The sequence below is a fragment of the Myotis daubentonii genome, chromosome 3 (assembly GCF_963259705.1).
Source record: "Myotis daubentonii chromosome 3, mMyoDau2.1, whole genome shotgun sequence".
NCBI lineage: Eukaryota > Metazoa > Chordata > Mammalia > Chiroptera > Vespertilionidae > Myotis > Myotis daubentonii.
The window spans coordinates 152,729,057-152,753,214 of record NC_081842.1 but is presented as its reverse complement, the minus strand read 5'-3'; the positions used below and the strand labels follow the sequence as shown (position 1 = coordinate 152,753,214).

At 43.4% G+C, this 24,158-nt stretch overlaps 1 protein-coding gene across 4 annotated transcripts in view; it reads right to left on the bottom strand.

Moving 5' to 3' along the window:
• Nucleotides 1-18,870, bottom strand: part of KYAT3 (kynurenine aminotransferase 3) — a 59,227-nt gene extending 40,357 nt beyond the window's left edge. The window contains exons 1-2 of one of the 4 annotated variants that reach the window (XM_059688918.1): nucleotides 18,496-18,870; nucleotides 13,126-13,225 (exon numbers count right to left, since the gene is read on the bottom strand). In XM_059688918.1, coding sequence (XP_059544901.1) covers nucleotides 13,126-13,224 — 99 coding nt within the window. In that variant the 5' untranslated portion in view covers nucleotide 13,225; nucleotides 18,496-18,870. Of the gene's footprint in view, nucleotides 1-13,125; nucleotides 13,226-13,759; nucleotides 13,785-18,495 lie in introns of those variants that run through there. The other 3 variants (XM_059688916.1, XM_059688917.1, XM_059688915.1) reach the window with 3 other exon arrangements.
• Between the last annotated feature and the right edge of the window lie 5,288 nt (nucleotides 18,871-24,158).

Sequence of the window (24,158 nt, the reverse complement as noted above, 5' to 3'; positions counted from 1 at the left end):
GACAACATCAGAGCAGGATCCAATTAGCTTCACAAGTGGCATATCCAAAGGGAGATGTTGGCAGGTACCAGGCCCTGCTGAGGGCAAATTTAACTTAGTGTGATCAGCACCTACACAGCAGCTCATACACTGTGATCGGGGCTGGTCCTCACAGTCAGCCAGCCTGAGAGTTGACCCCATGCACTAATGGGCCAATAGCAATCAAGACTCATTTAAAAAATATATATATTGATTTCAGAGAGGAAGGGAGAGGGACAGAGAGATAGAAACATCAATGAGGAGAGAGAGGGTCATTGATTGGCTGCCTCCTACACACCCCACACTGGGGATCAAGCCTGCAACCCAGGCAAATACCCTGACCTCCTGGTTCATAAGTCGACGCTCAACCACTAAACCACGCTGGCCCGGCAAAACTCATTTTTAACAGGAGGGCCCACACAACACGTACTAGGGATATTCCTGGAGCACCCAACACAGGTGATTAAGGAGACTGTGCCATTGGGTCCCATAGGACAACTACTACATAAGGTCACCCTACCAAGACTGAGAGTCATAGCAGATCTAATACATAGAAATACAGTGGGGCCTTCACTTACGAGTCTCCCGACTAATAAGTTTTTTTTGAGATACGAGCCATCTCTCGGCTGATTTTTTGCTTTGAGTTGCAAGCTCAAAAAAATTCGGGTTACGAGGCAGCTTCAGATACCCCACTGCTAGTTGGTGCAGCGAACGTCACAGTGATTTGACATACGAGTAATTTGAGTTATGAACTCCGTCACAGAACGAATTAAACTCGTAAGTCAAGGCCCCACTGTAAACACAAAGAGGCAGTCAAAATGGGGAGATAAAAAAACGTACCCCAGATGAAAGAACAGCATAAATCTCCAGAAAAAGAGCTACATGAAATGAAGGTAAATAATTTACCAGTTATAAAGTTCAAAAGAATGGTTAAAAGGATACTCAAGGATCCTAGTGAGAACTACAGCACCATAAAAAAAAGACATAGAAACCATAAAAAATAACCAGTCAGAAATGAAGAATATAATATCTGAAATGAAGACTACCCTAGAAGGAATAAATAATAGGTTGGATGAAGCAGAGATCAAATCATGATTTGGAAGACAATATAGTGACAACACCCAATCAGAGCAGCAAAAATAAAAAAAGAATTTTAAAAAATGAGGATAGTTTAAGGGACTTTGAGACAACATGAAGCATACCAATATCCTCATCATAGGGGTACCAGGAAAAGAAGAGAGTGAGCAAAGGATTGAGAACATATTTGATGAAATAATGACAGAAAGCTTGCCTAATCTGGTGAAGAAAAATGAAATACAAGTGCAGGAAGTGCAGAGAGTCCCAAACAAGATGAATCCAAAGAGGCCCACACCAAGACACATCATAATTAAAATGGCATAGGTAAAAACAAGAAGAGAACACTAAAAGAAGCAAGAGAAAAGCAGGTAGTTACCTAGAAAGGAGATTCCATAAGACTGTTAGCTAATTCTCAATAGAAACATTTCATGCCAGAAGGTTTGAAATATTCAAAGTGATCAAAAACAAGGACCTACAACTAAGATTACTCTATCCAGCAAGGCTACCATTTAAATTGAAGGTGAAATAAAGAGCTTCCCAGACAAGCAAAAGCTAAATGAGTTCGTTACCACCAAATCAATATTATAAAAAATGCTAAAAGAATAAAATGGCAAAAGCACATTCCTGTCAATAATAACTTTAAATGTAAATGGCTTAAATATTCTAATCAAAAGACTTGGGGCAGTTGAATGGATAAGAAAACAACACCAATACAAATGCTATGAGACACATACCTTAGAATGAAAGAAACACACCAACTAAACGAGAAGTGATGGAAAAAGATATTTCATGCAAATGGAAATGAAAAAAAGCAATACTTTGATATGAAAAAATAGACTTTAAAACAAAGGCTATAGTAAGAGCAAGGAATAAGACTATTTAATGATAAAGGGTTCAATCCAACAAGAGCATTTAACCCTTGCAAATATTTATGCACTCAACATAGGAGCACCTAAATATATAAAGCAAATCTTGATGGACATAAAGGGAGAGATGGATAGTGATAAAGTCATAGTAGGGAATTTTAACACCCCATTGCCATTAATGGATAGATCTTTCAGAAAGAAAATCAATAAGGAAACAGCAGCCTTAAATGATACACTAGACAAGATGGATTTAATTGATATCTTCAGAGCATTTCATCCTAAAGAAGCAGAATGTACATTTTTTTTCAAGTGCACATAGAACATTTTCAAAGATAGACCACATGTTGGGACACAAAATAAGTCTCAATATATTTAAGAAGACTGAAATAATATCCAGCATCTTCTCTGACCGTTATGGTATGAAATTAGAAATCAATCACAAGAAAAAAACTACAAAACACACAAACACATCGAGGCTAAATAACGTTACTAAACAATGAATGGGTTAACAATGATATCAAGGAAGAAATAAAAAAATACCCTAAAACAAATGAAAATGAGAACACAACCCAAAATCTAGGGACACAGTGTAAGTAGTCCTAAGAGAAAAACTCATAGCATTACAGGACTACCTCAAGAAGCAAGTAAAATCTGAAATAAATAATTTAACTTTACATGTAAGAGAACTATAAACAGAACAACAAACAAAGCCCAAAGTAAGTAGAAGAAAGGTAATAAAAAAGATCACAGCAGAAATAAAAACAATACAAATGATCAATGAAACCAAGAGCTGGTTCTTTGAAAAGATAAACAAGACTGACAAACCTTTAATCAGACTCATCAAGAGAAAATAAGAGAGGATCCAAACAAATAAAATTAGAAATGAAAGAGGAGAAATAACAACTGACACCACAGAAATACAAAGGATTGTAAGAAAACACTATAAACAACTATATGCCAATAAACTGGAAACCTAGGTGAAATAGATAAAATTCTAGAAACATACAATCTTGAAAAACCAAATCAGAAAAAGTCAGATAATGTGAATAGACTCATTATAACTAATAAAATTGATGCTGTAATAATAATAATAAAAAACTCATAACAAACAAAAGTCCTGGACCAAATACTTCACAGGAGATTTTTATCACACATTCAAAGGAGAACTAATATCTATTCTTCTCAAACTATTCCAAAAAATTCAAGAGGAGGGAATACTCCCAAGCTCATTTTATGAGGCCAGCATTATCCTAATTCCAAAACCAGATAAAGACACTACAAGGAAATACAATTATAGGCCAACATTCCTGATGAACACAGATGCTAAAATTCTCAACAAAATATTAGCAAACCAGATCCAGCAATATATTGGGGGGGGGGGGGGAAATCATACACCATGATATAGTGGTATTTATTTCTGGGAAGCAAGGTTGGTACAATATCCATAAATCCAAAAAAGTCATATATCACATAAATAAAATGAATGATTAAAATCACATGATTATATCAATCAACACTAAAAAAGCATTTAATAAGATCCAGCACCCATTTATGATAAAAACTCTCAGCAAAGTGGGAATGGAGGGATCATACCTCAACATAATAAAGGCCATGTATGACAAACACACAGCCAACATCATATTCAATGGACAAAAACTAAAAACATGTCCTTTAAGATTGGGAATAAGAAAGGAATGTCCACTTTTACCACTCTTATTCAACACTAGAGGCCAGGTGCACGAAAGTCGTGCACAGGTGCAGTCCCTAGGCCTGGCTGGCAATCGAAGTGCAAGCGTCTGGCGTGGAGGGCAGGTCCCAGCTGACCTCTGGGCCCTGGGCACCACCTGGGCCCCCAGGCCCCTGCACACTCCCCTCCACCCCAGTCACGGTGCCCGAGTCCCCACATGGAGATGTGGTGAGTGCGGCCAATGCTGCTGACCGGGGCACAGCGTGGGCCTCCAGACTGCCCAGAGTGCTGCATGGAAGCCAGGCAGGCAGCACGCTCTCTCCCGGCCGGCCTTGCAGACTGGCTCCTGCGCGAACCCACGGGGAGCCCAACTGGCCCCTGCAGATCCGGTGGTTGCAGCCCAGCTCACCTGGAAGAGGCTGCGCAGGTATGTGGCGGGCTCCTCGCGGGCACCTGGCACCAGAGCGCGGGAGCTTCCCCAGCGTGCGAGCCCTGGCTTTCCGAGGGAGGGTAGCAGGGAGAGTGAGAGCGAGCTTGGTGGAAAACCCTGTATTCTCACCGCACCTCTGTCCCCATCACCCCCACCTCCAAGTAACCAGCGAGAGGTCGCAGTGTGTCACTGACACCCACCATTTCTGCGCCACCCCTGGTGGTCAGCACATGTCACAGCGAGTGGTCGAATTCCCAGTTGCAGGGACAATTTGCATATTAGGCTTTTATTATATAGGACAGCACTGGAAGTCCTTGCCACAGTAATCAGACAAGAAGAAGAAATCAAAGGCATTCAATTTGGAAAGGAAGAAGATTGTCATTATTTGCAGATGGCATGATACTGTAAATAGAGAATCATAAACCACCAAAAAACTACTAGAACTGATAAATGAATTGAATACAGTACAGGATACAAAATAAATATCCACAAATCAGTTGCATTTCTTTTTTTAAATGTTTTTTATTTATTTGATAGAGAGAGAGAGAAACATCAATGAGAGAGAGAAACATCAATCAGTTGCTTCCTGAACACTGGGGATGAAGCCTGCAACCTGGCTATGTGCCCAGACCAGGAATCAAACTGGCAACCTCTAGGTGGATGGGACTAAGCTCAACTAACTGAGCCACATCAACCAGGGCCAGTTGCATTTCTATATACCAATAAAGAACTACCAGAAAGGAAAACAAAGAAAAAAAATTCCATTTACAATTGCATCAATCTATAATAATAAAAGCATAATATGCTAATTAGACCGGACGCCCTTCCTGATGCCCTTCTGGAGGAAGCTGGTGCTACGAGGGAAGCCCAGGTCCTGGGTGCCTGCCAGCGGCCGGAGGGAAGCCTGGGTCCCAGGTGCCTGAGGGAAGCCGGTGCCGGCAGCCAGGGGAAGGAAGGCCTACTCTTGCACAAATTTCATGCATTGGGCCTCTAGTATATATATAAAAAAGCCTAAGTTACCAAACGACCAAATGGCCAAACGACTGGTCGCAATGACATGCACTGCCCACCAGGGACCAGATGCTCAATACAGGAGCTGCCCCCTGGTGGTCAGTGGGCTCCCACAGCCAACTCCCACGGCCCTTCTCCCTAGCTGGCCAGTCCTGATGGCCCTGATCGGGCCGGCCAGCCAACCTCCCACAGCCCTGATCGACCCCGATCACTGGCCAGGCCGAGGGACCCCACCCATGCATGATTTTGTGTACCAGGCCTGCCTCTAGTAAAAATATAAAATACTGCGTTGGCCAGTGTGTTAAGTGGTTAGAGCATCGACTCACACACTGAAGGGTCTTGGGTTCGATTTCTTATCCAGGGCACGTAACTCAGTTGCAGGTTCATTCCCTGGGCCCCGGTTAGGGTGTGTGCAGGAGGCAACTAATCAATGTTTCTCTCTCTCCTTTCCCCCATCTCCACTCTCTCTAAAAATCAATGGAAAATATATCCTCGGGTGAGGGTTAACAACAACAACAAAAACACAAAAAATACCTAGGAATAAATTTAACCAAGGATGTAAAAAACCTGTAATCGGAAAATTATAACTTTGAAGAAAGAAATTGAAACAGATACAAGTAAGTGGAAGTGTATACTGTGTTCATGGATTGGAAGAGATAACACCGTAAGACTCGAAACTATAAAAATACTAGAAGCAAATAGAAGCCGTAAAATCTATTGCTTCAGACATTTCTTGTTGCAATATTTTTTTTCTGATACATCTTCTCAGGCAAGGGAAACAAAAGAAAAAATAAACAAATGGGACTACATCACACTGAAAAGATTTTGCACAGGAAAGGAAACCATCAACAAAATGAAAAGACAACCCTACTGAACAGGAGAACATATTTGTCAATGATACATTTAATAAAGGATTAATAACCAAAATTTATAAAGAACTTATCACCTTACACCTGTCAGAATGGCTATCATCAATAAATCAACAAACAACAAGTATTGGCGAGGATGTGGAGATAAGAGAACCCCATGCACTGTTGGTGGAGATGCAGATTGGAGCAGCCAGTATGGAAAGCAGTATGGAGTTATCTGAAAACATTAAAAATGGAACTGCCTTATGACCCAGCGATTCCACTTCTGGAAATATATCTGAAGAAACCCCAAATAATAATTTGAAGGAATGTATATATCCACTCTCTGTTCATTGCTACTTTATTTACAACAGCCAAAATATGGAAGCAGCCCAAGTGCCCAAGTAGATGAGTGAATAAAAAAGCTGTGGTACATTTACACAATGAAATACTCCTAGGTCGTTAAAAAAAAAGAAATCTTGCCTTTTGTGACAACATGGATGGACCTGGAGAGTATTATGCTAAGTCAAATAAGCGAGTCAGAGAAGGACAAATACCATATGATTTCACTTATATGTGAAACCTGAAGAACAAAAACTAACAGACTCATAGATACAGAGAACAGATTGACTGCTGTCAGAGGGGTGGTGGTTGGAGGGCTGGGTAAAAAAGGTAAAGGCATTAAGCAAAAAAAAAAACCCAAACTCTGTAGAAAACAGTATTATTAGGGGGAGTATGGGTGGGGAGAGAGGTAGGAGAAGGTAAAGGGGGGATAAATGGTGATGGAAGGAGATTAGACTTGGGGTGGTCAACACACAATATAATATACACATGATGTATTATAGAATTATACACCTGAAACTCATATAATTTTATTAACTGGTGTCACCCCAATAAATTCAGTAAAATTCTATATAATAAAAGCCTAATATGCTAAGTGTCCGGTTGTCCATTCAACCAATCAAAGCGTAATATGCTAAAGATATGCTAAGGCTGCTCAACTGCTTGCTATGATGTGCACTGACCACCAGGGGGTAGACAGTTGACCAGTCGCTCTGACGTGCATTGACCACCAGGGGGCAGACGCTCTGACCTGTAGGTTAGCTTGCTGCTGGGGTCCGGCCAATCGGGACTGAGTGAGACAGGCCGGACATGCCCTGGAGCCCTCCTGCGGTCCCTCCCCAGCTGGCCAACCTCCTGTGTCCGTCCCCGGACCCGATCATGCACCGGTGGGATCCCTCGGCCTGGCCTAAGCCCTCTCACAATCCAGGATCCCTTGGGGGATGTCAGAGAGCCAGTTTTGACCTGATCCTGCAGACCAGGCCAAGGGACCCCACTGGTGCATGAATTCATGCACCAGGCCTCTAGTAATAAAATAAAAAGCTACCAGGGTAGTGGATTCATGTCATTGCACATTCGTCAAAACTCTTAGAATGTTCAATACCAAAAGTGCAAACTATGGACATAGGATGACAATAATATGTCAATGTCGGTTCATTGATATGTACCACTCTGGTGGCAGATATTGAGAATGGGGGAGGCTACATATGTCAGGATTCAGGGACATATACCAGCACTCTATAGTGTTTGTTCAATTTTGCTCTGAAACTATAATGCTCTAAAAATGGTCTAGTAAAAATTTAAAAAATTAAAAAGAGTGGCCAGGGCTTTCTGAAATCATGTCTTCTTTCTCCTTTTGGACAAAATGCTCCTCAAGCCACCCAAAATCGACTTACCTCAGATTTTGGGTGTTTTCCAAAGTAGGACTACTCATTAAAAAACAGACAAATTGCATTCTTCTGCCACTAGATGGCATAGGAAAATAACAATGTTTGTGTAATGGTGGAAAAACTGAAAACTGACATGGAAATGCAAAGTAAGGCAGTAGACTTAAGACAAGCAAGGGGAAAATCCGGTTTTAATGAACTGAAAGGCACACACATTTAACTGGGACTTTTAAGCAACACATACTTAATTGATTTATTTTACAATTACTTGTGCTTGATGTTATAGCTCTTTGATATCTGTTGACTAAGCAAATGAGTGAAAGAGGAATTTGGATCCCCTCAAAGAGATACGTTGTAGAAAAAAATTGTACTGTAATGGAAAACTATGCAGTGGATGTAGTACAGCCTGGCAGATCTAGTTGACAAGAATTGGGCTTTGTGATATTTTGCACCTTTGCAAATTGAGAGTAATTGGTAGGCATGCAAACTCCAGTTCAAGAGTTTTGACTGACTTCCCTCTGATCTGTGGAAAACCGGTTTTGCCTTCATTTGCAATTCAACTTCTTTATTACATAAAAATTCATGCTTTTGACTTGCCCGTGGAACTGATTATAACTTCTGCTTTGTTCTTTCGCATTTCATATATAAAATAATAATATTTAATACATGCTCATTTTTATATTTGTATGAGTCACGATTTTGCCTTTTTCTGAAAATCACCATCATCAGAACCTTTAGAGAAACAAGCTGATTGGGAACAAGGTTTCCCTTAAACCTGCCAGCTGACAGAGTAGGTGAATACACAATTGGAATATTAGGATACTGAGTTGAGAGGAGGCAGAGTAAGCCACCCCCCAAAATGCCTTTGGGATATTGATTCAGTTTATTTTTAAGAAAAGAAAGACTTAGGAAAAACCTTTGACTTTCCCTCAAACTACCTAAAAGAATTTAGACAGAGGACCTGCTCCAGGAAGGGAGATATCATAAATAACTATAGTTTAACTAGAGGCCCGATGCATAAAATTCGTGCATGGGGGTGGGGGCGAGGGTCCCTCAACCCAACCTGCACCCTCTCCAATCTGGGAGCCCTCAGGGGATGTTCAACTGCCAGTTTAGGCCCGATCCCTGCAGGCAGTTGGATATCCCTCTCACAACCTGGGACCTCTGGCTCCTAACCACTCACCTGCCTGCTTGCCCTAACCACTCTGCCTGCCTGTCTGATCCTCCTAACTGCCCTCCCCTGCTGGCCTGATCCCCCTAACTGCCCTCCCCTGCTGGCCTGATCCTCCTAACTGCCCTCCCCTGCTGGCCTGATCCCCCTAACTGCCCTCCCCTGCTGGCCTGATCCTCCTAACTGCCCTCCCCTGCTGGCCTGATCCTCCTAACTGCCCTCCCCTGCTGGCCTGATCCCCCTAACTGCCCTCCCCTGCTGGCCTGATCCCCCTAACTGCCCTCCCCTGCTGGCCTGATCCTCCTAACTGCCCTGCCCTGCTGGCCTTTTCCTTCCTTCCCACCTTAATTTTATTCTTCACTTCCTCCCTCGGACCTGCTTTGCTCCATCCCCCATTTCTTCCTTCTTCCCATTCTCCTTTTAAGCTCTACCACCTTCCCTTTAAAACTTTTTTTCCTTCCTCTTTCTCTCTCATCCTACCTTTCCCATACATTCTTCTCTACTTACTTCCACTGTTTTAATATCTATCTACCTGCCTAATTATTCACTATCATTTATCTTTCTTCTTTTCTGACTCCTACTTTTAAAATCTGTCCCCAGTACACAGCTATACTTCATCTTCATTATAGCTCCTACAGTTCACTCATATATCCTCTTTCCTTCTTTAACTCTGCTCTCTACTAACTCCTTTATAAAGTTCTTCCCTCCCTCCTTCGCTTCTTAAAGCTTCCATTAACCCCCAGCCCAGGGCTCAGCCCCAGCCAGGTGTTCACCGTCCTCCCCACTGCTGTCCTGTTCCCATTTCCTGCCTGGGATGCCCAGCCCAGCAAGGGTGGTTGAGGCCCGTGCGGCCCAGGTGCTGCTGCCGCCACGAAGCAGGAGCACCTCCGCCCAGAGGGCCTCAGACCGTCCACCACTCTGTCCCGGACCTGTGGGCGCCTCCCCGCTAACAGCCCGTGCTGGGGGGCCACCGCCCTCCTCCTGTCTGGGTGGGGCTCCCGCCCTGGCCGCCGCCACCACCCCCCCTCTTGTGTGCAGCCCCATGTTTCCTTCTTTTCCATTCCTGCGTCTTTTTTTTTGTTCCCTTTCGGTATTTCTGTTTCTCTTCTTGCCTGTCTGCATGCAGGCCTGCCTTCCTCTCCCTCTCCTTTCTTATCCCCTCCTATTGTATCCTATTCTACCCTGAGTCTTGCAGCTGCCTGAGCAGATGGCGGGGACGCAACCTGCAGATCCAGTCCTGATGTTACAGTGTAATGGATAATTTGCATATTTCTCTACTATTAGTATAGACATAAAATAAGTGTGGTAGATGGGGAGGAACCTAGCAGGCTTTGATTAAAGTCCTGTCTGTATCCCACTGTTAAACACAACCCAGCAAATATTTATTTACCAAACATTTGCTTTTCCATCTCCATGTGACAGAGTCAGGTTAAACCAATCAGGGCCACTCATGGAAATCTGGACTTGAGACAGAGAGACAGGTAGTTTCTACTGGGCACTTATACCCAGAAGAGACATAAAGTTAGATGTGGAGGAAGCCTGTGCAGTGCCCCTCACAGCCCAGACGAGCTCTAAACCTTAAGTGAAGATTGGTCTAATGCTAGTAAAGGGTGACACTATTAGGTACTAGGAATTGGTGCTCCATGAGACCTCTCAAGAACAAAAACTTCCTCCGTCCTTCTTTCTTCCCTCCCATCCATCCATCCATCCATCCATCCATCCATCCATCCATCCACTCATCCATCCGTACCTCTCTCATCTATAGTTAGTTCTTTGGCTTTCTGGCACCAGAGTATAATATAAATGTGATCTCCCAAACAGAGGACAGATATTGATTTTCATTCTGGGCTTGTCTTGGTTCTTTTCTTACTATACAGCAGTAATTTTTTCCCTTAACACCTAAAATATTATTTATTTAAAATTGATTTGAGAGAGAGAGAGAGAGAGAGAGAGAGAGAGAGAGAGAAAGAGAGAGAGAGACATCAATTTGTTGTTGCACTTATTTATGCATTTATTGGTTGATTCTTGTATATGCCCTGACCAGAGATCAACCCACAACCATGGTACATGTGGATGAGGTTCTAACCAACTGAGTTTGAGTTACCCGGCCAGGGCTATAGTAAGTTTTCAATGATATTAATGGTGTGGATGAGGAGGATTTTCTAGTAAAAACAGATTTAAAGTAAGTAAGTAGTCAGGCTGGTTCTGGTAAGTTGTTCTTGACTTAAACTTATCACTACTACTCTATAACACTGATCAGTCTGCGTTATCATTTGCCTAATAAGAAGAACACTGTGGCCAAAACCGGTTTGGCTCAGTGGATAGAGTGTCGGCCTGCGGACTGAAGGGTCCCAGGTTCGATTCCGGTCAAGGGCATGTACCTGGGTTGCGGGCACATCCCCAGTAGGAGATGTGCAGGAGGCAGCTGATCGATGTTTCTCTCTCATCGATGTTTCTAACTATCTCTCTCCCTTCCTCTCTGTAAAAAATCAATAAAATATATTTTAAAAAAAATTATAAAAAAAAAAAGAACACTGTGACTATTTTTTAAAAATTGATTTTAGAGAGAGAGGAAGTGGGGGAGAGAGAGGGAGACAAGAGAGACAGAGAGAGAGAGAGAGAGAGAGAGAGAGAGAGAGAGAGAGAGAGAGAGAGAGATTGTTCTGCCTCCTGTTCGTGCCCTGACAGGCAGTCGAAACTAAAACGTGGGTGTATCCTGACCCATAATTGAACCCAAAAGACTTTGGTGCATGGGACTACGCTCCAACCAACTGAGCTACACAGGCCAGGGCTATCTGTGTGACTATTTTAACTGCAAAGGCGCTGATGAAAATGTAGAGACCTTTCTCATGTTATTGTTAAAGATGGAAAGGGCTGAATTCGATCCCAGAGAATCTGCAAATATAAATAAAGCATTGGCGTTGGTTGTGACCTGGGATGTACATTTGAATCACCTGGAAAATTTTTTCAAAATACAGTCCAGACTTATAGAGTGAGATTCGCTCAGGATGCCAATTCTAACTGAGCTCTGCAGATAACTGCACACCCAGCCTTAATTTAATACCTGCCTTAATCTGATCACCGAGTGATGGTACCACTTCCTTGAATTCAACCTCTGCATGGAGGGCTTGAACTAAGTAGTCAACGGTGGTAACAAAGATGAGAGATAGAACCCAAGACAATCATAGTATTTACACATAAAGGGAGAAGTTGATGATGGTTTTAATGAAATTTCAATCTTACATAAAAGTTGAGATTGTTATTAGCTTGAACAATATGGAACTGCTGATATTTACCCATTTTTTACCTATAAAATGACAATTTCAAATGCTTTAACATAATTTAAAACACACATATACATGTTACCCAGAATAATTATCAAGATTTTGCCTAATTGGCTTCATCTTTTCCCTTTTTAATTTTTATTGCTGAGTGATTGTAAAGCAAACCCTAGACCTTAATTCATTTCACCCATCTATGCTTGGCATATATCTCTAAAAAATATCGACAGTTTCTTATATAACTTCAATGTCATTATCACACCCAATTAACAATAATGCCTCTGTATCATCTAATACCCAATACATATTCGTATTTCTCCGATTATCTTTAAAAATATCTTTTTACATTTTGATTGAAAGAATCGAGTCCCTAAACAAGGTCAACACATTGTTTTGGTGGTTGTGGTTCTTAAGCGTCTGTTCATCTCACAGCAGTCCTTCCAAAACACCCCTTTTTCTCATGCCACTGACTTGTTGAAGAAACTGCCACAGTTATCTACCCTCGGTTATGACGGTCGTGGTAGTAACAAAAAGATCTGTTTCCTTTCCATGATGTCATATAACCTGGTCCTCAATCTGCCATACTTCCTGTAATCTTGAAGTCATAAGGCCTGTTCTTATCACTATAACATCCTTTCTTGAGTATGCAGAGCCCCGCCTGCATTCATTTAAAACAAACTCCCCTTCAGAGTTCGAGAGCTAGACAAGGGTGAGTATGGTATCTTGGTTATGACACTTACGAGCTGTGTGACCTTCAACAAGTTACTAAACCTCTCTAAGCCTCCACTTTTTCATTTGTAAGATAGGAATGTGACAATTCATAACTTGAAGAGTTCTGTAAAGATAAAATGAGATCATGAATCCACAAGGTCCAATACTATGCCTGATACATAGAAAGGCAAGCAGTAACTCAGAGAATGTCAGTTTCAAAAAAAAAAAAAATCTGAAAAGGTGAGCTTTTTTGACATCATGGAATATGTACAATAATTTATCTGTAAGCAATACCTACAGCAGAAGTGGAGAGTCTGGAGATTTTTGAAGAGTAAATCGTCTTCAGGAATTTAGCTCTACTGCCAAGGGAGCAGAGTTTCCTCTGAGCCAAAAACATGCTACAGGATGAAAGAAAAAGTTTTAAAGGGAGTGAATATATGACACTTGCATTTCTATCAGACAGTTATAGCTAGCTGACAGACCGTAGCTCATATCAAGTATATATAAAACGTTTTGATAGTTTTTTCTTCTCTATGATAAATCTCTTATCACTACAATCATTTCTAATAAAACCCTCTTTTATAAATTTATGCATATGTTATTTTAAACTAGACACCTGTAAGGATATTGTGAATTCAAAAAATAAGGCTCTAATTTAGTGAAGCGCATTAAGTAAAAGCTCCATTACTAGTAGTTAAAATAGAGAATGTCTCAGTCTAAAAACTATTCATAATTGTCTAGATAACAGTCACTAGCAAAAGCACAATCTGTAACAGTAAAATTTTTAAAAACTTTAGAAAGTTGCTTGAAAAGAATTATACCAGTCCCTGGTAAATATAAATATAAGAATGAATCTTAGGTTATTTTCTCAGATGGTATTTCCCTCAACAATTCTATAACTAGCAAGTCATTTTAATAGGTTCGTTACATACCTGGCATGCATTTTGAGTTACTTCTCTACCTGTAAGGAAATCATTACCCATCATGGGTAGGGAGATCAAAGCAATCTGAAGTTCTGTTGTTATACTGCCACACTCAGGCAAACAGACACTCATGAGATTTTGCCCTGCGAATTTTGTATTAAGGGATGGCATTTCCTCTATTTCTGATCAAACTTTTAGAAAGAGGCGGATTCTAAAAACTCAAAGGGTCCACTGAAGCTAGCTATGAATCTCTGTTACCAAATGTTAAGGCTACAGAAAGCTTTCTATGTAAAAAATGATATATCATCGGATGTTTCTTAAAAAGTGAAATATAAAGTCCTGAGCACGTGATTAAAATCGCAGCTTAAATGACAGCCTCTTAGCCACTCTATATCACATCAGCCTATTTTAATTCTCAGCAAAGCACTTTTTGTTTGTTTGTTTGTGTGGCTGGCCACTCACTTATTCACAAATTTAAAACAAACTCCATGAGCAGGTATATTTAATTCACCACTGTATTCTCTGGCATAGAGTGGGAATTCAATAAATAAAAGTATTAAATGACTGAATGAATACATAAATTACATTATAAATTAATGATTTAAGTGGATTATTTATAAGTCTGTTATAAAATATTGATTCCTTTCATAAAGCAACAAATTATTCCTTATGTTTTATGTCTTTCAAGTCCAAGGCCAAGTTTTCTTAAATCAAGACATGCCTATTCTTATGTCACTAATTGTTTGGTTCAGGAGTAAAACATTAACTGAGTTAGGCAGTAGGGGTAGTTTTAAGGAAAACTACCAAATAATAGGAACTCTACTGAGCAGTCTTCATTCATTGTCATGGAATTATTTGATTTAGAACCATTTTTTTCAGCAAATAAACATCTATTTAAATTCAGCCTAATTTCTTTTGATGTAAGCAAAATGCTTTCTTGCAAGTAGACAAATGAAACAAACCTCTTCTACCTTCTTGAGATAAAATGGGAGAAAACAGGACTAGGAATCGGGATACCTGGATTCTAATCCTTACTCTTGATATTTTTATAAAAAGAGCTTCCTATCTTCAGACAAGTCACTGACTCTTGTTGAGCCTCAATATCCCCATATTTCAAAAGAGATGAATAAATGAATCCTGGGTTTGAAGATAATCTCACAAGGCACTGAAGTCACTGGCTGGCCATACATGAGCTTGCAGGGGTGGGCAAACTTTTTGACTCGAGGGCCACAATGGGTTCTTAAACTGGACCGGAGGTCTGGAACAAAAGCATGGCTGGAGTGTTTGTGTGAACTAATATAAATTCAAAGTAAACATCATTACATAAAAGGGTACGGTCTTTTTTTTTTTAGTTTTATTCATTTCAAACGGGCCGGATCCGGCCCGCGGGCCGTAGTTTGCCCATGGCTGGCTTAGACTGTATCTCTTAGGAGACTTCATCTCAGGTTGGGTGAGCCATGCCCTCTGGTCACCAGGCCTCAGTACCTATTCTCCGAAGGGAGTTGCCACTAAATCCACCTGTTTCATCTGGAAATCCCAAGGCCTAAATCCCACACCTTCTCCTCGGTCTGTCTTTGACAGCACATTACCGCCACAGTGAAATGTACTGCCCTGGCAAATGACCCAGCTCTTCATTTCTCTTCCACTTGCCAAACCTCCCACTGTATCTTTTGGAACAGCTGCTTCATAATCATTCAATTCCATTATATCTTTGTGTTCTCAGAGTGTTCCCTGCACCTCCTTTGCTTTAACTCAAATCTTGTTTTCCCCAAAGGTACCACTTCTATGTTCCTCAGTGTTGGCTTTTGTTCTTATATGCTCCCCCTACCTTTTTCTTCCCACCCATTTTATCATTGTTAGACAGTTACTTCCCTCATGTGCCTTCCTGATGTTATCTCCTCAATTGCTGTTAACTCCCAGTCGGTCATTAAGGATTTTGTCACTGAGCATACAGTTTTCTTCTCAAGTCTAAGACCTGAGATCACCCAGGTAATTTCAATGTCTTCAAAGATGACCCATCCAACAACTGATATTCCCATGTTCATTGCTCTTCTCCTTCATTCCACCTCAGTCAGTCTCTCCTACAGTCATACCCTGCACTTTGCCATTACCTCAACCTGGTCTAATCCCAAAATAATTGAAGAATTCTGCTCTTTGACTATAAACCACCTATCTTTTTAATTTTCTTAATTGTCCCAACTATTCCTCTTCTTCAATATTATCAAGATCTCGAGGAGGCTGCCTTTCCTTTGCCCAATGAGCCCTTGCCTTCCTCCCTCCCCCGCCCCCGCCTCCAATTTAGATGCCAGTTCCACCATTTCAGTGATGTTCTTGACAATGTCCTACCCCCCGTCTGTGAAACACTAGCCCTGGATGAACTCAACTGCAGTGTCTGCTTTTCCTATGGCCCGTGAAGCTGTGGGCTGCTGGAGAAAGTCACACAGGATAGGATTGGTTTCACCACAAGCTTGTGGTTATTAATCTCAAATTGAACATCAACTTTCTCCAGCATTTCACTATATTTTATAGATGAAGAATGGCAGAATATACCAGCCCAAAATATACCACTAAGCATAATGATTATTTGGAGCTAAAGGCACTTGAAAAACAGCAGAGGCAAGAAGGGTGATCTCAAAAGCAAAACTTAAAAAAGGATATTTTATCGACTGTCCCCTTTCCTCAATCTATACTCCTCAGTAGGAGGACACGTGTGCCTTTTGTACCCTATACACTGTAGAGACAGCTCTTGCTCCGGTCAATTTTGACTCCATATTGTGAAACCCAGTGGACATTCTGTGAGCCTCACTTTCCTTGAGCTCTCTGTAGCTTTAGATACTGCTGGTCAAGCCAGTCTCCTCCCGGAAACACCATGTTCCCTTGGCTTTTGATATATGACAACCCCACATTTTCCTCCTACCTCTCCCTAACCTGTCATTAAATGATAGAATTCCTCAATATCCAGACCTGGGCTCTCTTTCCTTCTCACTAGGTTGGCTCATTGTGGAAGGAATTGTGAGGGCAATGGGCAATAGATGAAAAAATGCTTCCAGAGAAACCTAAGCAGACTGACAGGTACTGAATCAGAACCTCTAAAGCTATATTTTTCCTGTATTTTAAATAAACACATTTTAAGCAGCACTTTTCTAATGTAATTGACATTCCAAATGTATATTCAGCAATAAGGTAAATAAACAAACAAATAAATAAATAAAATTGGATATCATTGAAAAGTGAGAGAAAAATAAAAAACATATGGCTTTTAATTCTAAACAATATCTTCACTCTATTTTTCTAGATTCTCCTTTAGAACAATGTTCTGTGGGGGGAAAAAACAACCAAAAACAAAACAAAAAACAAAACAGGGAACTGTGAATCAGGGTGATCTTGGAAACCTGAATATGGCACATTCATATGCATGACCAATAGAAAATGAAACTATTTATTATCACTGGAGTAGATTGCTCACAATGAGGATACAGAAAGTATGCATCGCAGATTTGAGGGTGATCTGGAGCTGAGAAGGCGGGTGAATTGTTGGGGGCACAATCCAGAGCTAAAATGTAAGCAAGGCAGTCAAAATGAATTGTGAAGACTGAAGCTCTGCGCTTAGATCCAAATGATCACTTACCACCACTCTGTATATGGGGGAGAGAGGTAGGAAGAGGTTTAGTTCATTTGACAAACTCCAGAACATTCAGGTTAATTGAAAGCACAAGGAAGGTTTAATGTGAGAGACTGCAAAAAGGGGCTAGCTAGTGCTACTAGTCAGAGTCTGACCAAAGGAAAGATCATCTGCACTTCATGCTCTACCGGTCAGTCCACTTCCAGACGCTTATAAGGTGCAGTGACACAGCAGAGGGCATCTAGGAGGTGAACGAGGTACTGGCTGGTTTAGTACAGTGGGAACAAGCCTCAAAGTCATGGCATTGGAGCATGAGTGGGAAAAATTAGCTATATTTAGGTGGCACAATGCTTAAGGAGGCGTGACCTGAAATTGCTGAAAAGCTGTTCTGTGAAAATGGGGTTCGTGTAATTATAAATTTCTCCAGGGGGAAGAAGTATAGCTGACTGGTGTGCAGTAGCGGGAATTAAGTTTTAGCACACGGTGAGAGAACACTTTCTAATGCTGGACCTGCACCAGTGGTGCCTGGGCTGGTGGACCTGAGCAAGCAGCCCCAATTCTTGCCTGGGGAGAGCCCAGGGGTCCGGAGGTGGAGCAATGATTTCTGTACTGGGTGTGGGGCTCCCTCTTCTTGAGCTGCTCGGATTGCAAAAGCAACAGATTGGACTGTCCCTTTTAACTACAAACTTTAGGTTCACTTACATGGCAGGTTAACTGCCTTTGTTTTCTTTAAAAAAAAAAAATCCGGTTATAGATAAACTAGTCGGTGTTACTCTTGCCACGCTGTTTTCAAAATACCCAAACTGCAACACCAAGAACACAAAGGGCAATCGATGACCGGGGATCAAGGGTCCCTCCCACCCTAGAAGGCCTGCCACCTCGGCGTCATTCCCTCTCCAAAGGAAACTGTTAAATCCAGCGCGGACCGTCTGCAGCCTCCCGGAGGTCTGCGGGCTCAGGAGGGCGAGTCCGAGTCTTCAAGGAAATCCAGACCGGCTCTTCCTCCCTCCCAGCCCCGCCAGGCGCGCGGCGCCCTCCGGCCCGGCCCCGCTTCCCACGACTCCGCCGGCCCCGACCGCAATCTTCACTCCGTACCCGGGTGCTCCCCTCGCGACCCACTCACCTCCTTCGCGGTACGACCCTGCCACCTGGGCTCGAGTCCCGCCTGGGCTCAGAGGGCCTGGTGGGTGGGATTCGGAGGCGGGGGCGAAACCTGGGCCGGCACCTACCCGAGGGAATGGAGTCGGAGTGCGGATTGGCTGAAGGGCGGCCGGGATCCCGGACTGGACGGGAATGGACGGGAATGGGCAGGGAGGCGGAGGCAAGTCCAGAGCCGGAGGGAGCACGGGGGCTAGACCGCCAAGGCGCATCTGGATGTGGCCCTGGATAGCCCCATAGGCCCTATGGGGTCGGGACTCAGGGCGCGATTGGCTCTGAAGACTGCCGGGTCAGGGACTGGACTGGGCAGGTGGAGGTGGGGGCCTGCTTAGTTCTGCGGGATGGAGGCGAGTCAAGGTAAAGGGGTGGGATGGGGCGGGACTTCCATACGGCCGGGGATTGGGTATGAAATTTCCACCCAGTCCTCTGATTGGATGTGTGTGACAGATTGGGTTGGGGCGGGTCTAGAACGCGGATTAGTTTGGAAGAAAGGGCAAACTGAGGCCACAGGGTTTAGGCGAGGGGAGGGTTGTAGTTAGAATAATGATGAAGGTGGCTGGGCTGGGCATCGTCCTCTACACCAAAAGGTTGCTGGTGCTATTCCCGGTCCCAGCACATGCCTCAGCTGCGGGCTGATCCCCAGTGTGGGGCGGGCAGGAGGCAGCTGATCAATGACTCTTCTCATCACTGATGTTTCTGTCTCTCCTTTTCCATTCCTCTCTGAAATCAATAAAAAAAAATATATTTTGAAAAGAGGCCACCAGGAACACATCTGTAATCAGAAAGTTGGGTTTATTAGTCGTTGCAATGAGGGAGAATACACAAGGTGGGTCATTTTAATAACAGAATTAGGAATGACTTATTGTAGGGTTTGGGCTTGTATTAGGTGATTTTGGGGGAGGATTTGAAGAAATGGTGATTCATTCTGTTTTGGGTGCTGCCAAGACGTGGGGTAATTCTAAGATTGGTATAATACAGCTTATGCAGAAGGGAGGGAAACTGCAAAGCTAAAACCGTAATGATAAAGCAGCAACAGTTTTACTAGCTGGGAGAGGGGGAAGTTTGGTATTTGTGTGGTTGCAGAGTGACTGCTTTTATCTGTGTTTAGACAAGATTATCAAGGGATCTTGTCTGTTGTCTCACTTCATCAGGATGACAGAGTGACTTAGATGCTGGCGTTCTGTCAGGTTGTTTTACAGGGACACGCCATGGCTAGTTCCTAGCAATACTGAAGCCATAGGGGTGACCGTTCAGTCACCATACCAGCTGCTGCTTTTCTTTTTCATACATTGAATGAATGTTACTTGAGTACATAGGTGCTGCGGCCACTGGGGAAAATGAGGCCGAGAAAGTGTGTTGTCTTAAACCTTACTGAGGGAGAGACAATAGACAACAAAAGATATACAATGACTTCAGAGGTTGATAAGCGCTCTGAAAGAAGCAGTGAAGGGCGAAGACAGCAGGTAGTTTGTGTAGGAGGGTCAGGACAGGCTTTGCTTTGGGGGAGCTGATATTTAAACCCAGAACTGAAGGAAGAAGAAGCAACCTTGCAAAAAATGTTTCTGGAAAGAAAAATAGTAGTTGAAAAGGCCCTCAAAAGGGGAACCAACTTGGCATGTTAAAGGAATAAAAGACCAGCATGTCTAAAGCGTAGTGATGCGGGGGAAAGTGGTTCCAGATTAGGGTGGAGAGGAAGGCAGGGGCCAGGTCACACAGAGTCTTAAGACCACAGAAAGGAGTTTAGATTTTACTCTGAAGCAGCTATTGGGAAATCTTAAGCAGAGGAATCATATGACCTTAATTACATTTTAAAAAGAAAGTCGAGCTGCCTTGGAGGTGAGACTGTGGGTAGGCAAGAGTAGGAGCAGGAAGATCTGTTTGGAGGTTGTTAGAGTGAGAGTTGAGGTAGGGGGGCTAGGGTGGAGGCAGTGGAGGGAAAAAAGGCTGAAGATCTCAATATTCATTATTATACTGACACTAGAGGCCTGGTGCACAAAAATTTGTGCACTGGCCGGGGGGGGGGGGGGGCCGGGGGGGAGGGTGTCCCTCAGCCCCACTCGTGCCCTCTCACAGTCTGGGACCCCTCGGGAGATAACGACTTGCTGGCTTAGGCCCGCTCCCGGCTGGCAGAGGGCAGGCCCAATCCCTAGGTACCTGCCCTGAAGCTCCTGGTCGGGCTCAGAGCAGGGCTGATCAGGGGGTTGGGGAGCTCCCCCTGTCATGCACAGAGCAGGAACGATCAGGGGGTTGGGGAGCTCCCCCCGCCCCCTCTCATGCACAGAGTAGGGCCGATAGGGGAGTTGGGGCAGCGCCCCCTGTCACACACAGAGCAGGGCCAATCAGGGGGTTGGGGAGCTCCCCCCCATCAGGCACAGAGCAAGGCCGATCAGGGGGTTGGGGCACCTTCCCCTGTCACGAACAGAGCAGGGCAGATAGGGAGGTTGTGGCCCCGCCCCCTGGGTTTGGACGCTGCCCCTTGTCATGCTGCTCCAGGGGCCAGAAGGCCTCGAGGCCCAGCTGATCCCCGAGCTGGGAGGCCTCGCTGCTCCGCTGATCCCAGTGCTGGGAGGCTCCATTGATCCTGGTGCTGGGAGGCATATTACCCTTTTACTATATAGGATAGAGGCCTGGTGCACGGGTGGGGCCCGGCTGGTTTGCCCTGGAGGGTGTCCCGGATCAGGGTGGGGGTCCCGCTTGGGTGCCTGGCCAGCCTGGATGAGGGGATGATGGCTGTTTGCAGCTGGTCACACTCCCTTGCCGGGGTCCAACCCCAGCAGGTCCAGGGGTCCCCAAAGGTGTGGACGGAGTCGGCGAAGAAGGAATCACACAGAGACAGCGTTCAGTTGATCATCATAGCCGGGTTCTCTTGTCAGGGTCTCCAGCCAGGTTCTGTAGCCAGTTCTCCAGCCAAGTTCTGTCTAGGAGCTCCAGAGAGGTTCGGTCACCAGGTTCTAGTCAGGTTCTCTTGCCATATTTCTGTAGTCAGGTTCAGTCCAGGATCTTTTGCCATGTTCTCTCCAGCGAAGTTCTTCTGTCTCTAGAGAACGTTCTGTGTAGGTTCTGTGTTCTGAATTCTGTTTCTCTTGGTCCTGTCTTCCAAGCACTGTGTCTTGCTGTCTTGTTACATCTGTATTTATACCAGTTCATTTTAATCCTGTCAATCTCTATTACAAAGGTTATGGCGTTTCTTATCTCCATTCCAGGGAGTAAAGATTATGTAGCTTAAGCATGATTGTTCGTAGTTAAAGTGATTAATTACCCGCCTGGCACTTAGTTGAGGGGTTTTATTCCCTCCCTAACTTCAGGGGAAAATCCCTACCTGGGGATTCAACCTTTCTTGGAGAGGTGACCTTGGTTAAAACACAGCGCCAAGAAGGTGAGCAAACATATTAAGAACCGTATGCCATATATGCCAGGTCCCCCGAAACAGCGAGGATGGACCGGCTCCCGGCACTCCCTTCAGGGTGGGGGTCCCCACTGGGGTGCCTGGCCAGTCTGGGTGAGGGGCTGAGGGCTGTTTTCAGGCTGGTGGGTGACTGAAGCTCCCAACCTCTCCTTTTTTTCTTTTTCTTTTTTTTATTCTGGGATTTATTTACCTTCTATGGCTGTCACTGGAGCTGAGACCCGGCTTTAGCTCTGAGGCTTGGCTCCAGCTCTGAGACCTCGGCTGCTGAAAGCAGGTATCTGGTTTGTTTGGGTTCTATAATTGAAACACTGTTTCAACTCCAGCTCAGCCGGCTGGCTGAAAGCATGGGGATTGTTTAGCCTCTATAATTGCAACATTGTTTCTTAGAATGCAAGCTCAGAGGCTGGCAGCAGCAGGCGGGGGAACCTTGGCTTCCCCCTTCACTGGAGCAAGCAAGCCTCCTGTTTGCTTCAGCTGCCTGGCTGCTGGCCGCCATCTTGGTTGGCAGTTAATTTGCATATCACCCTGATTAGCCAATGGGAAGAGTAGCGAAGTTACGGTTAATTACCATGTTTCTCTATTATTAGATAGGATTCACTTACCTCCTCTGTTTCAGCACTTGCTCTCCACTATCAGCTGTATCTGGTGTCAACTGAAAAATTATATGGGCTAGATGTTTTGTCACTGAGAAGGATTTATTCAGAAAAAAGAGAGGGTTGTAACCCGGTGCATGCAGACATGGCAAGCCATGTGCACACTCTGGCCTGCGTGCCAGGATGCAGGGGCATTTATAAAAGGGGAAAGGGAGTTAAGGAAGGAGAGGTTAGAACCAACGAGGTTTACTATAAACATAGCGTTCTTCCTGTAGGCTCCTCCCGGGCAGGGTTCTCCAGATTAAGGTAGCTGTGAGAACTTCCATCAGCCCTAACTCCTCCTGTACACCCTCCTGACTGATTATATTTGCTTCAAGTTTCAGTTAGTCTTTATCACGGAGTTCTCCTAATTCAGATACTCTCTGTTTACTCTCACTGGAGTATAAACTGCGAATCTCCTGCTAATGTGAAGGGGGACCAATTGGTGGGGCTATGGCAGACCAGGAGTGGGGATCTGTGGATCTGTTTATTGCAGGGAAAGGCCTTTAAATATTCTCCTGTATTTAGTCTTGAGCCTTTGGAGAGTTCTTTGGGGGTAAAGTGAGTTGCCGTTTTGGCTTTCTTTATGAATGTCCCAGGATTCAGCTGATTTTAATAGGCTGTCAGTTACCACCTGCCCATTTGCTTTATAACTGCTATAATTTTGTTGCCACTGTCATTCCTCTTTTTGTTTGTGTTCTCACGGGGCTTAAAAGAATCCCCTTACTGTTATTTTAGTGGGGCTTAAGTAGAGAGAGAATGTAAATGTGTTTGATTTGTCATCTCATTGTTATTGGTTTTCACCAAGCATGTCAAACTCCAAGGCTAACACGGGCCAAATAAACAAGGTTTAAGTTTATGTGGGCCACAAAAAAACAAAAGCTTCAATTTTCATAGAAATGTAGGTATATTTCGATAAAGACATGCTGAATACAAAGGGCTGAAATAAATAAGTAATCGTTAATGGGTATTCGTTGTGGGCCGCATGCTTGGTTTACACACGTGTTCATTAAATAATGTAATGACCGAATGCTGGGCATTTGAATACTTTTTTTTTCATGTGCCAAGCCTTGTGTTATTCTTTATACTCATGTTGGTGTTTAATGAGAAATATAAGTGACTCCCTAGAATTGATAGCTAATAGGTGTATTTTCCTTATATTTTCTGTTGATTTGCATTCTGAATAAGAAGGCAGTATCTCCCTTACATAGATAAAGCCTTTTCGATTGCCTCATATAAAAGACTAAAGATATTTTAAAGTATAGCAGAAAGAAAACAGTAAAGTATAGGGGGTAAGCCAAACTGCCCGGTTCAAATCCCAGTTCTGCATTTTTCTAGCTGTGTGACTTTGTACAAGTTACTTCATTTATCTGTGCTTCAATTTCCTCATCTGTAAAATGTGGATATTAGAACCTTACTTATGTGCTATTAGATGATCTAATAGACCTGGAGAAACTGAGAGCTGTGCTTGGTTCGTAGTAAATACTATAAAATTGTTTCTTAAGAATAAGGGAAAGAGAATCTTTAGGAGGGGACTGCTGGTTATTCCCCAATATTTAGTATTCTCTTTTTAGAAAAATATATTTTTAT